At 47.8% G+C, this 12,343-nt stretch overlaps 1 protein-coding gene across 1 annotated transcript in view; it reads left to right on the top strand.

The window, feature by feature from the left end:
- The first annotated feature begins 383 nt into the window (after window positions 1-383).
- The window catches only part of LOC130358221 (zinc finger protein 197-like), a 32,028-nt gene continuing 20,068 nt past the window's right edge, over window positions 384-12,343 (top strand). Inside the window, exons 1-3 of the mRNA XM_056561136.1 lie at window positions 384-407; window positions 2,903-3,041; window positions 7,487-7,801. Of these exons, the coding sequence (XP_056417111.1) occupies window positions 2,907-3,041; window positions 7,487-7,801 (450 nt within the window). The 5' untranslated portion in view covers window positions 384-407; window positions 2,903-2,906. The remainder of the gene's footprint in view (window positions 408-2,902; window positions 3,042-7,486; window positions 7,802-12,343) is intronic.

The following is a 12,343-nucleotide window of genomic DNA, read 5'->3' as shown; positions in this document are numbered from 1 at the left end:
TTAGCTGACAGGAAGTTATACTGTGCATTTATATAGGCTATGGGGTGGAGGTTGTGCTGTGTATTATTATTCTATAGGCTTTGGGTGGAAGTGGTACTGTGCATTACCCTGCACAGAAATAAGTGTTCTCGTACGGAATATTCCCCGGAGTCGGCGCGCAGTGATGACGTACAGATCACGTGACACGGCAGCAGCGGAACCTGCGCTGGTCTCACTGTACGGAAGGATGTTGTGGTCGCTCAGTGATGACATCGGGATCACATGACACAACATCTCGTTGACAACACGAATATTCTTCCCGTAGCCTCGGCCGCTGTCTACTCCTGACCGCGACTCTCTCCGTGTGACTCTAGAGCCCGGCCGGTAAGTGTCGTCACTGCGGGGGTAAACCGGACGCCATGTTGTTGGTGGGTTACATGGCTGGGAGTGTATATAGAGACTCCATAGACCCCCCCCCAGTATAGATCACCCGGGACCCCAGTAATAATAATCCAACAGATCATCCATATAATCCGCAATATGTGCACAGTCATCCGTGTGAACATGGCTCTAATACATGTACTGCAGGCCCCGCCCTTCTGTACCCTGACCACACCCTCCTGACTCCCAGATCCCCCATAAGTGTCACCCAAAGTGATCCCCCATAATTGTTTGTATATCCCTGGAGATACCAGGACAGTTATATAGAAGTAGTACTGTGCACTGATCTATCTGATGTCTGTAGAAGTAGTACTGTGCCCTGATCTATCTAATGTCTATAGAAGTAGTACTGTGCCCTGATCTATCTGATGTCTATAGAAGTAGTACTGTGCACTGATCTATCTAATGTCTATAGAAGTAGTACTGTGCCCTGATCTTTCTGATGTCTGTAGAAGTAGTACTGTGCCCTGATCTATCTGATGTCTATAGAAGTAGTACTGTGCCCTGATCTATCTGATGTCTATAGAAGTAGTACTGTGCCCTGATCTTTCTAATGTCTATAGAAGTAGTACTGTGCACTGATTCATCTGAGGTCAGTAGAAGTAGTACTGGGCCCTGATGTATCTGAGGTCAGTAGAAGTTGTACTGTTCTCATCTATGTGATGTCTGTAGAAGTTGTACTGTGCTCTGATCTAATTGAGGTCAGTAGAAGTTGTACTGTGCGCTGATGTATCTGAGGTCAGTAGAAGTTGTACTGTGCCCTGATTTAGCTGAGGTCAGTAGAAGTTTTACTGTGCGCTGATCTATCTGAGGTCAGTAGGAGTTATACTGTGCACTGATTTATCTGAGGTCAGTGGAAGTTGTACCGTGCACTGATGTATCTGAGGTCAGTAGAAGTAGTACTGTGCACTGATGTATCTGAGGTCAGTAGAAGTTGTACTGTGCGCTGATGTATCTGAGGTCAGTAGAAGTTGTACTGTGGGCTGATGTACCTGAGGTCAGTAGAAGTTGTACTGTGCGCTGATGTATCTGAGGTCAGTAGAAGTTGTACTGTGTGCTGATGTATCTGAGGTCTGTAGAAGTTGTACTGTGCGCTGATGTATCTGCGGTCAGTAGAAGTTGTACTGTGTGCTGATCTATGTGATGTCAGTAGAAGTTGTACTGTGGGCTGATGTATCTGAGGTCAGTAGAAGTTGTACTGTGGGCTGATGTATCTGAGGTCAGTAGATGTAGTACTGTGCCATGATTTATCTGAGGTCAGTGGAAGTTGTACTGTGGGCTGATGTATCTGAGGTCAGTAGGAGTTGTACTGTGCACTGATTTATATGAGGTCAGTAGAAGTTGTACTGTGGGCTGATGTATCTGAGGTCATTAGAAGTTGTACTGTGCACTGATGTATCTGAGGTCAGTAGAAGTTGTGCTGTGTGCTGATGTATCTGAGGTCAGTAGAAGTTGTACTGTGTGCTGATGTATCTGAGGTCAGTAGAAGTTGTACTGTGGGCTGATGTATCTGAGGTCAGTAGAAGTTGTACTGTGGGCTGATGTATCTTAGATCAGTAGAAGTTGTACTGTGGGCTGATGTATCTGAGGTCAGTAGAAGTTGTACTGTGCGCTGATGTATCTGAGGTCAGTAGAAGTTGTACTGTGCGCTGATGTATCTGAGGTCAGTAGAAGTTGTACTGTGCGCTGATGTATCTGAGGTCAGTAGAAGTTGTACTGTGCGCTGATGTATCTGAGGTCAGTAGAAGTTGTACTGTGCGCTGATGTATCTGAGGTCAGTAGAAGTTGTACTGTGTGCTGATGTATCTGAGGTCAGTAGAAGTTGTACTGTGTGCTGATGTATCTGAGGTCAGTAGAAGTTGTACTGTGTACTGATGTATCTTAGATCAGTAGAAGTTGTACTGTGTGCTGATGTATCTTAGATCAGTAGAAGTTGTACTGTGTGCTGATGTATCTTAGATCAGTAGAAGTTGTACTGTGCGCTGATGTATCTTAGATCAGTAGAAGTTGTACTGTGCGCTGATGTATCTTAGATCAGTAGAAGTTGTACTGTGCGCTGATGTATCTGAGGTCAGTAGAAGTTGTACTGTGTGCTGATGTATCTGAGGTCAGTAGAAGTTGTACTGTGCACTGATTTTGCTAATGCCTGTAGAAGTTGTACTGTGCACTGATGTATCTGAGGTCAGCAGAAGTTGTACTGTGGGCTGATGTATCTGAGGTCAGTAGGAGTTGTACTGTGCACTGATTTATTTGAGGTCTGTAGAAGTTGTACTGTGCACTGATGTATCTGAGGTCAGCAGAAGTAGTACTGTGTGCTGATGTATTTGAGGTCAGTAGAAGTTGTACTGTGCGCTGATCTATGTGATGTCAGTAGAAGTTGTACTGTGCACTGATGTATCTGAGGTCAGTAGAAGTTGTACTGTGTGCTGATGTATCTGCGGTCAGTAGAAGTTGTACTGTGTATATTTCCTATTTCTCCCAGGATCATGCACATCTGTAAGGAGCGCGGAGGGATCTCAGAGTTCTTACACCGTTCTCTGATGATGAGTAAAGACAAGATGGAGGTGACGGAGAAGATCCTGAGCCTCACCCTGGAGATCATCTTCCTGCTGACCGGAGAGGTGAGGGCGCCTCTTATCCTCCAGACACCTCCACAGCTGCGCTCACTGTTCTGCTGGTTTCCTGGTTAAGTGCTGTTCTAGTCTGTGGTCTGAGCTGAAAACCAGATGTAATGATGTCACCTTGTTATGGTTTTTTACACAGCGGCTTATATCAAGATTTATTGTTGGTTTGTAGGAAAAACAGACGAGACCCCAGAGATATATTCATACCCCAGACCAGACCCCTAAATTATTTAGACCGCAGACCAGACCCCAGAGATATATTCATACCCCAGACCAGACCCCTAAATTATTCAGACCGCAGACCAGACCCCAGAGATATATTCATACCCCAGACCAGACCCCTAAATTATTCAGACCAGACCCCAGAGATATATTCATACCCCAGACCAGACCCCAGAGATATATTCAGACCCCAGACCAGACCCCAGAGATATATTCATACCCCAGACCAGACCCCTAAATTATTCAGACCCCAGACCAGACCTCAGAGATATATTCATACCCCAGACCAGACCCCTAAATTATTCAGACCCCAGACCAGACCTCAGAGATATATTCATACCCCAGACCAGACCCCTAAATTATTCAGACCCCAGACCAGACCCCAGAGATATATTCATACCCCAGACCAGACCCCTAAATTATTCAGACCCCAGACCAGACCTCAGAGATATATTCATACCCCAGACCAGACCCCTAAATTATTCAGACCCCAGACCAGACCCCAGAGATATATTCATACCCCAGACCAGACCCCTAAATTATTCAGACCGCAGACCAGACCCCAGAAATATATTCATACCCCAGACCAGACCCCTAAATTATTCAGACCGCAGACCAGACCCCAGAGATATATTCATACCCCAGACCAGACCCCTAAATTATTCAGACCGCAGACCAGACCCCAGAAATATATTCATACCCCAGACCAGACCCCTAAATTATTCAGACCAGACCCCAGAGATATATTCATACCCCAGACCAGACCCCTAAATTATTCAGACCGCAGACCAGACCCCAGAGATATATTCATACCCCAGACCAGACCCCTAAATTATTCAGACCAGACCCCAGAGATATATTCATACCCCAGACCAGACCCCTAAATTATTCAGACCGCAGACCAGACCCCAGAGATATATTCATACCCCAGACCAGACCCCTAAATTATTCAGACCGCAGACCAGACCCCAGAGATATATTCATACCCCAGACCAGACCCCAGAGATATATTCATACCCCAGACCAGACCCCTAAATTATTCAGACCCCAGAGATATATTCATACCCCAGACCAGACCCCTAAATTATTCAGACCCCAGACCAGACCTCAGAGATATATTCATACCCCAGACCAGACCCAAGAGATATATTCATACCCCAGACCAGACCTCTAAATTATTCAGACCCCAGACCAGACCCCAGAGATATATTCAGACCCCAGACCAGACCCCAGAGATATATTCATACCCCAGACCAGACCCCTAAATTATTCAGACCCCAGACCAGACCTCAGAGATATATTCATACCCCAGACCAGACCCCTAAACTTATTCAGAGACCAGACCAGACCTCAGAGATATATTTCTACTCCAGATCAGACCTTAAAAAAAAAAAAAAAATATATATATACCTCAGACCCCTTAACTAATTTAGACCTCAGACCAGACCTTAAAAATATATTCATACCCCAGACCAGACCCCTAAATTATTCAGACCCCAGAGATATATTCATACCCCAGACCAGACCCCTAAATTATTCAGACCCCAGACCAGACCCCAGAGATATATTCATACCCCAGACCAGACCCCTAAATTATTCAGACCCCAGAGATATATTCATACCCCAGACCAGACCCCTAAATTATTCAGACCCCAGACCAGACCTCAGAGATATATTCATACCCCAGACCAGACCCAAGAGATATATTCATACCCCAGACCAGACCTCTAAATTATTCAGACCCCAGACCAGACCCCAGAGATATATTCAGACCCCAGACCAGACCCCAGAGATATATTCATACCCCAGACCAGACCCCTAAATTATTCAGACCCCAGACCAGACCTCAGAGATATATTCATACCCCAGACCAGACCCCTAAACTTATTCAGAGACCAGACCAGACCTCAGAGATATATTTCTACTCCAGATCAGACCTTAAAAAAAAAAAAAAAATATATATATACCTCAGACCCCTTAACTAATTTAGACCTCAGACCAGACCTTAAAAATATATTCATACCCCAGACCAGACCCCTAAATTATTCAGACCCCAGAGATATATTCATACCCCAGACCAGACCCCTAAATTATTCAGACCCCAGACCCGACCCCAGAGATATATTCATACCCCAGACCAGACCCCTAAATTATTCAGACCACAGACCAGACCCCAGAGATATATTCATACCCCAGACCAGACCCCTAAATTATTCAGACCACAGACCAGACCCCAGAGATATATTCATACCCCAGACCAGACCCCTAAATTATTCAGACCGCAGACCAGACCTCAGAGATATATTCATACCCCACACCAGACCCCAGAGATATATTCATACCCCAGACCAGACCCCTAAATTATTCAGACCAGACCCCAGAGATATATTCATACCCCAGACCAGACCCCTAAATTATTCAGACCGCAGACCAGACCTCAGAGATATATTCATACCCCAGACCAGACCCCAGAGATATATTCATACCCCAGACCAGACCCCTAAATTATTCAGACCAGACCCCAGAGATATATTCATACCCCAGACCAGACCCCTAAATTATTCAGACTGCAGGCCAAACCCCAGAGATATATTCATACCCCAGACTAGACCTCAGAGATATATTCATACCCCAGACCATACCCCTAAATTATTCAGACCCCAGACCAGACCACAGAGATATATTCTTACCCCAGACCAGACCCCTAAATTATTCAGACCGCAGACCAGACCCCAGAGATATATTCATACCCCAGACCAGACGCCAGAGATATATTCATACCCCAGACCAGACCCCTAAATTATTCAGACCCCAGAGATATATTCATACCCCAGACCAGACCCCTAAATTATTCAGACCCCAGACCAGACCTCAGAGATATATTCATACCCCAGACCAGACTCCTAAATTATTCAGACCCCAGACCAGACCCCAGAGATATATTCAGACCCCAGACCAGACCCCAGAGATATATTCATACCCCAGACCAGACCCCTAAATTATTCAGACCCCAGACCAGACCTCAGAGATATATTCATACCCCAGACCAGACCCCTAAATTATTCAGACCCCAGACCAGACCTCAGAGATATATTCATACCCCAGACCAGACCCCTAAATTATTCAGACCCCAGACCAGACCCCAGAGATATATTCATACCCCAGACCAGACCCCTAAATTATTCAGACCCCAGACCAGACCTCAGAGATATATTCATACCCCAGACCAGACCCCTAAATTATTCAGACCCCAGACCAGACCCCAGAGATATATTCAGACCCCAGACCAGACCCCAGAGATATATTCAGACCCCAGACCAGACCCCAGAGATATATTCATACTCCAGACCAGACCCCTAAATTATTCAGACCCCAGACCAGACCTCAGAGATATATTCATACCCCAGACCAGACCCCTAAACTTATTCAGAGACCAGACCAGACCTCAGAGATATATTTCTACTCCAGATCAGACCTTAAAAAAAATAAATAAATATATATATATATATATATATATATATATATATATATATATATATATATATACCTCAGACCCCTTAACTAATTTAGACCTCAGACCAGACCTTAAAAATATATTCCTATTCCAGACCAGACCTGGGGCTCAAGTCCTGCAGGAACGTGTTGGAACTGAGTTCCTGCGCTTTTTTCACAGCAGGAACACCATTCCCATTAGTAGGAGTCCTGCAGGACCAGCCCTTTAGTGGAAGAGTTCCCACACTTTTTTTTTTTCCAGGACTTGACCCCTGACCAGACCCCTAAATTAATTTAGACCCCCAGACCGGATGTCAAAGATGTATTCCTACTCCAGACACCTTAAAGGGGTACTCCACTGGTCAGCATTTGGAACTAAATGTTCCGAACGCTGTTTTTCGCGCTGCCGAGGTCAGCCACACCTGTCGTGACGTCACAGCCACGCCCCCTCAATGTAAGTCTATGGGAGGGGGCGTGCCCCCTCCCATAGACTTGCATTGAGATGCGTGACTGTGATGTCACGGGGGGGCGTGGCCGACCCCCGCAGCGCAAAAACAGCATTCAGAACATTTAGTTCCGAAATCTGGCCAGTGGAGTACCCCTTTAATTAATTGAGACCTCAAAGATAAATTCATGCTCCAGACCAGACCCCTAAACTCATTCAGACTGCAGACCAGGACCCCTTAACTCATTCAGACTGATCTGACAGCAGATTTATTTCCATACAGGATTTTGTCCTCAGTAAAAAAAAGAACAACCAGACCTCAGACGACTGCCAGGCATGTTTATCAGAGGAATCGACCAAGGATCAGAGTCCCTGCAAGGAGAGTCCATGTCAGTCTCCAGCACATGAGAAGACCCCAGAGGAAGAGACCCCAGAACCCAGCGAGACCACCCACAGTATGGGGGAGGTGACCTCAAAACCCAACGAGACCACCCACAGTATGGGGGAGGTGACCTCAAAACCCAACGAGACCACCCACAGTACAGCAGACAAGGTGACCCCAAAACCCATCGAGATCACCCACAGTACAGCGGAGGAGGTGACTGCACTATGCTAATACTGTAGAATCTCCCAATAGCGGACACTCACGGGGAATAAATAAGTGTCCCCTATTGAGAGATGTCCCCTATTGAGAGATGTCCCTTATTGAGAGATGTCCCTTATTGAGAGATGTCCCTTATTGAGAGATGTCCCCTATTGAGAGATGTCCCCTATTGAGAGATGTCCCCTATTGAGAGATGTCCCCTATTGGGGGAAAAAAGGCTCAAAAACCTTTCTAAATGCCTGAATACTGTCCTGTACTCACTCCAGAGTGTAATCACCTATAAAACATGATAAAAAGCAACATTACAGTAGAATCTCCCAGTGCTGTTTAATCACCTTTTATCACCCCCTCCCCCATCATTTCATTCCCCCCTTATGCCTTGTGCCAAATTATCCCCCCCCCCTTACCCCCGTGCCACATCATTTCCCCTTGATCCCCCTGTGCCATTCTATTCCCCCATTATTACCCTCTATGTAAGTTCATCACCCCCCTCTTTATGAAGTGGCACAGGGGGATAAAGGGGTCTTCTGATTCTGTGCTGTGGCTGCTGCAGGGGTTGCAGTGGGAATTTGGGCTCCTTACTGGGGTATTGGCTGTACCCCCTGATGGTGACCCGGTGTACAAGGTAGGGCCGGCACATAAGCCTGATTGTTCCCGAATGTGTTTTGTCCTCTATTGGGAGGGTTTTGTCCCCTATTGGGAGGGTTTTGTCCCCTATTGGGAGGGTTTTGTCCCCTCTATCGGGAGTGTTTTGTCCCCTATTGGGAGTGTTTTGTCCCCTATTGGGAGTGTTTTGTCCCCTATTGGGAGTGTTTTGTCCTCCTATTGGGAGTGTTTTGTCCTCCTATTGGGAGTGTTTTTTGTCCTCCTATTGGGAGTGTTTTTTGTCCTCCTATTGGGAGTGTTTTGTCCTCCTATTGGGAGTGTTTTGTCCCCTATTGGGAGTGTTTTGTCCCCTATTGGGAGGGTTTTGTCCCCTATTGGGAGGGTTTTGTCCCCTATTGGGAGTGTTTTGTCCTCTATTGGGATTGTTTTGTCCCCTATTGGGAGTGTTTTGTCCCCTATTGGGATTGTTTTGTCCCCTATTGGGAGTGTTTTGTCCCCTATTGGGAGTGTTTTGTCCTCTATTGGGATTGTTTTGTCCCCTATTGGGAGTGTTTTGTCCTCCTATTGGGAGTGTTTTGTCCTCTATTGGGAGTGTATTGTCCCCTATTGGGAGTGTTTTGTCCTCTATTGGGTGTGTTTTGTCCCCTATTGGGAGTGTTTTGTCCCCTATTGGGAGTGTTTTGTCCTCTATTGGGAGTGTTTTGTCCCCTATTGGGAGTGTTTTGTCCCCTATTGGGTGTGTTTTGTCCCCTATTGGGAGTGTTTGTCCCCTATTGGGAGGGTTTTGTCCCCTATTGGGAGTGTTTTGTCCTCTATTGGGAGTGTATTGTCCCCTATTGGGAGTGTTTTGTCCTCTATTGGGTGTGTTTTGTCCCCTATTGGGAGTGTTTTGTCCCCTATTGGGAGTGTTTTGTCCTCTATTGGGAGTGTTTTGTCCCCTATTGGGAGTGTTTTGTCCCCTATTGGGTGTGTTTTGTCCCCTATTGGGAGTGTTTTGTCCCCTATTGGGAGTGTTTTGTCCTCTATTGGGAGTGTTTTGTCCTCCTATTGGGAGTGTTTTGTCCTCTATTGGGATTGTTTTGTCCCCTATTGGGAGTGTTTTGTCCCCTATTGGGAGTGTTTTGTCCCCTATTGGGAGTGTTTTGTCCCCTATTGGGAGTGTTTTGTCCTCTATTGGGAGTGTTTTGTCCCCTATTGGGAGTGTTTTGACCCCTATTGGGAGTGTTTTGACCCCTATTGGGAGTGTTTTGACCCCTATTGGGAGTGTTTTGACCCCTATTGGGAGTGTTTTGTCCCCTATTGGGAGTGTTTTGTCCCCTATTGGGAGTGTTTTGTCCCCTATTGGGAGTGTTTCTCATTCAGCTCCATTGGGGGACACAGGAACCGTGCATATATCTTGCTGCCACTAGGAGGCTGACACTAGGCATACAAAAAAAGAAGTCGGCCCCTCCCAGCAGGGTATACCCCACATCTTGCCTTAGAGACACTCCGTTTTTAGCTTAGTGTCATAGGAGGCAACATGGGCTTGGGTTGCTCCAGGTCTGGTCTTTTTTTATTTTCTAGTGATAGTGTTTAGAATTTTTCTTCTTTTTTACTTTTCTAGGTAGGGGCGACAGGAGCATGGCGCTGCCTGTTTCCCCGCCTGCGACTGAAGGGCACGGTTCCATAGAGTATGGTCCGTTAACCCTTCCTTCCCAGCTCTGGTGAAGAGGGGACAGAACTTCTTGGAGGGAAGTACACCTCCATATTCATGTGAGTTCCGGAGAAGCGCTTCCAAGGCACTAAAAGGTTAAAGACTCTGTGTCCATTCCCTCGGGACCTTATTTCTAAATGGACTGTTCCACCATCTGTGGACCCCCCAGTCTCCCGTTTGTCCAAATCCACCACTCTACCGTTGGCGGATGCCGCTTCCTTTAAGGATCCCGCGGACAAGCGGGATGAGAATTTTGCAAAATACGCTTTTGAAGCAGTGGGATCCTCCCTGCTTCTGGCATTTTCTTCCACTTGGTTGGCGAAGGCCTTAGCGGTGTGGGCTTCTTAGCTCCGTCAAGGTCTGTTGTCCGGGGCCCCCCTGGACGCTCTGGCTGAAATTGCTCGTCAGGTGTCATACGCAGGCGAATATTTATGCCCGGTTTTGTTGGAGTCTGCTCGCTGTGCGGCTGTCGCGTCTGGCAATCTGGTCGCCATTCGTCGCTCCATGTGGCTCAAAGCTTGGAACGCCGATTCGGCTTCCAGAAAATGACGGCTATGGCCTTTTCTGGCGGTTGCCTTTTTGGGAAACGGCTAGATGACATCATCTCTAAGGCTACAGGAGGTAAAAGTTCTTTGCTTCCCCAGAACAAGGCTCGCCGCACTGCGGCTCGTGGGGGTTTTCGTAAGTCAACCTCCTTTCGATCCTTTCGCCCCTTGGGTCAGGGGCGCCAGGAAAAATCGAGCCCTTCGCAGGGTAGGCAGGGCCCATCCTTCAAACTTCGTCCTTCTGGAAGCAGGATAATCGTTCCAACCGATTTCCCGCTAAATCAGGAACCCGTAAACCTGCCCCCACCTGGGAATCTGTCTCTGGTGGGCGGTCGCTTACTTCTTTTTTGGGACGTCTGGTTGGCACAAGTCCAGGACTCTTGGGTTCGAAACGTCCTCTCCGACGGTTACCTAATCGAGTACGCTTCTTTTCCCCGGGATCATTTTTTTCGATCCCGGCCTCCTCGTTCACCTGCTCTGGCCTCAGGTTTTCATTCTGCCATTCGCACTCTGCTGCAGCAGGGTGTTATTGTGCCCGTTCCACCTCAAGACCGTTTCAGGGGTTTCTATTCCAACCTCTTCGTGGGGCCCAAAAAGGAGGATTCAGTCCATCCGATTTTGGACATGAAACTCCTCAACCGGCATCTTCGCCTTCGACACTTCCGTATGGAGTCACTACGGTCGATCGTGGCATCCATGGATCAGGGCGAATTCTTGTCTTCAGTGGACATTCGGGATGCGTATCTTCACATCCCGATTTTTCCTCCTCATCAACGTTTTCTACACTTTGCTGTTCCGCAGGGTCACTTGCCTTCGGCCTGGCCACTGCCCCCCGGGTTTTTACCAAGATCCTGGCGGCTGTCATGGCCATTCTCAGGTCCCGGGGGGTGTCTGTCCTTCCTTACCTGAACGACCTGCTTATCAAGGCCCCGTCCCGGATCCAGAAGGAGGAGAGTCTCCACATCACCCTGCTGACCCTATCCAGCTTCTGGTCTTTCTGGGACTCTGGTTCGATACCGCGAGCGCGCGCATCTTCCTCTCTCCGGACAAGCGGAGTGCTCAGCTGTTAGGAGTTCGGCACTTGAGACGCCTGCATCCAGTGTCCATTTGTGCATGCATGGCAGTGCTGGGCAGAATGGTGGCGGCCATAACGGCGGTTCCGTTTGCACAGTTCCGTTGCCATCCGCTTCAGTGGGCTATTTGGTCTCTGTGGGACGGATCCCCCCTGTCCTTTGATCATCGGATCCGTCTGCCCACCCCAGCTCGCCAGTCTCTTCTTTGGTGGCTCCACTCTCCCCTCCTTCAGAGCGGCCGCTCGTTTCTACCATTGAACCGGCTGGTTCTTACGATGGATGCGAGCCTTCTCGGTTGGGGGGGTGTCCTCCTGGACCGAATGGTCCAGGGCCGGTGGTCACCTCGGGAAGCCAGGCTTCCAATCAATGTCCTGGAGATCCGAGCGATATTCCTTTGACGCCGACACTGGGAGTCTCTTCTTCGGGGTCGCCCGATTCGCATTCAGTCAGACAACGCCACGGCTGTGGCGTATCTCAACCGCCAAGGGTGCACTCGCAGCAGTGCCGCCATGTCCAAGATTTTGAACTGGGCGGAACACATGGTTCCCTCCATATCGGTTCACTCTCCCGTACCTGTTTCCGCCAATTCCCCTCCTTCTCCAAGTGCTCAGGAAACTCA

Source organism: Hyla sarda, chromosome 2 (assembly GCF_029499605.1).
Source record: "Hyla sarda isolate aHylSar1 chromosome 2, aHylSar1.hap1, whole genome shotgun sequence".
Lineage (NCBI taxonomy): Eukaryota > Metazoa > Chordata > Amphibia > Anura > Hylidae > Hyla > Hyla sarda.
The sequence above is the reverse complement of the archived record's forward strand: the minus strand, read 5'-3'. Positions and strand labels throughout refer to the sequence as shown.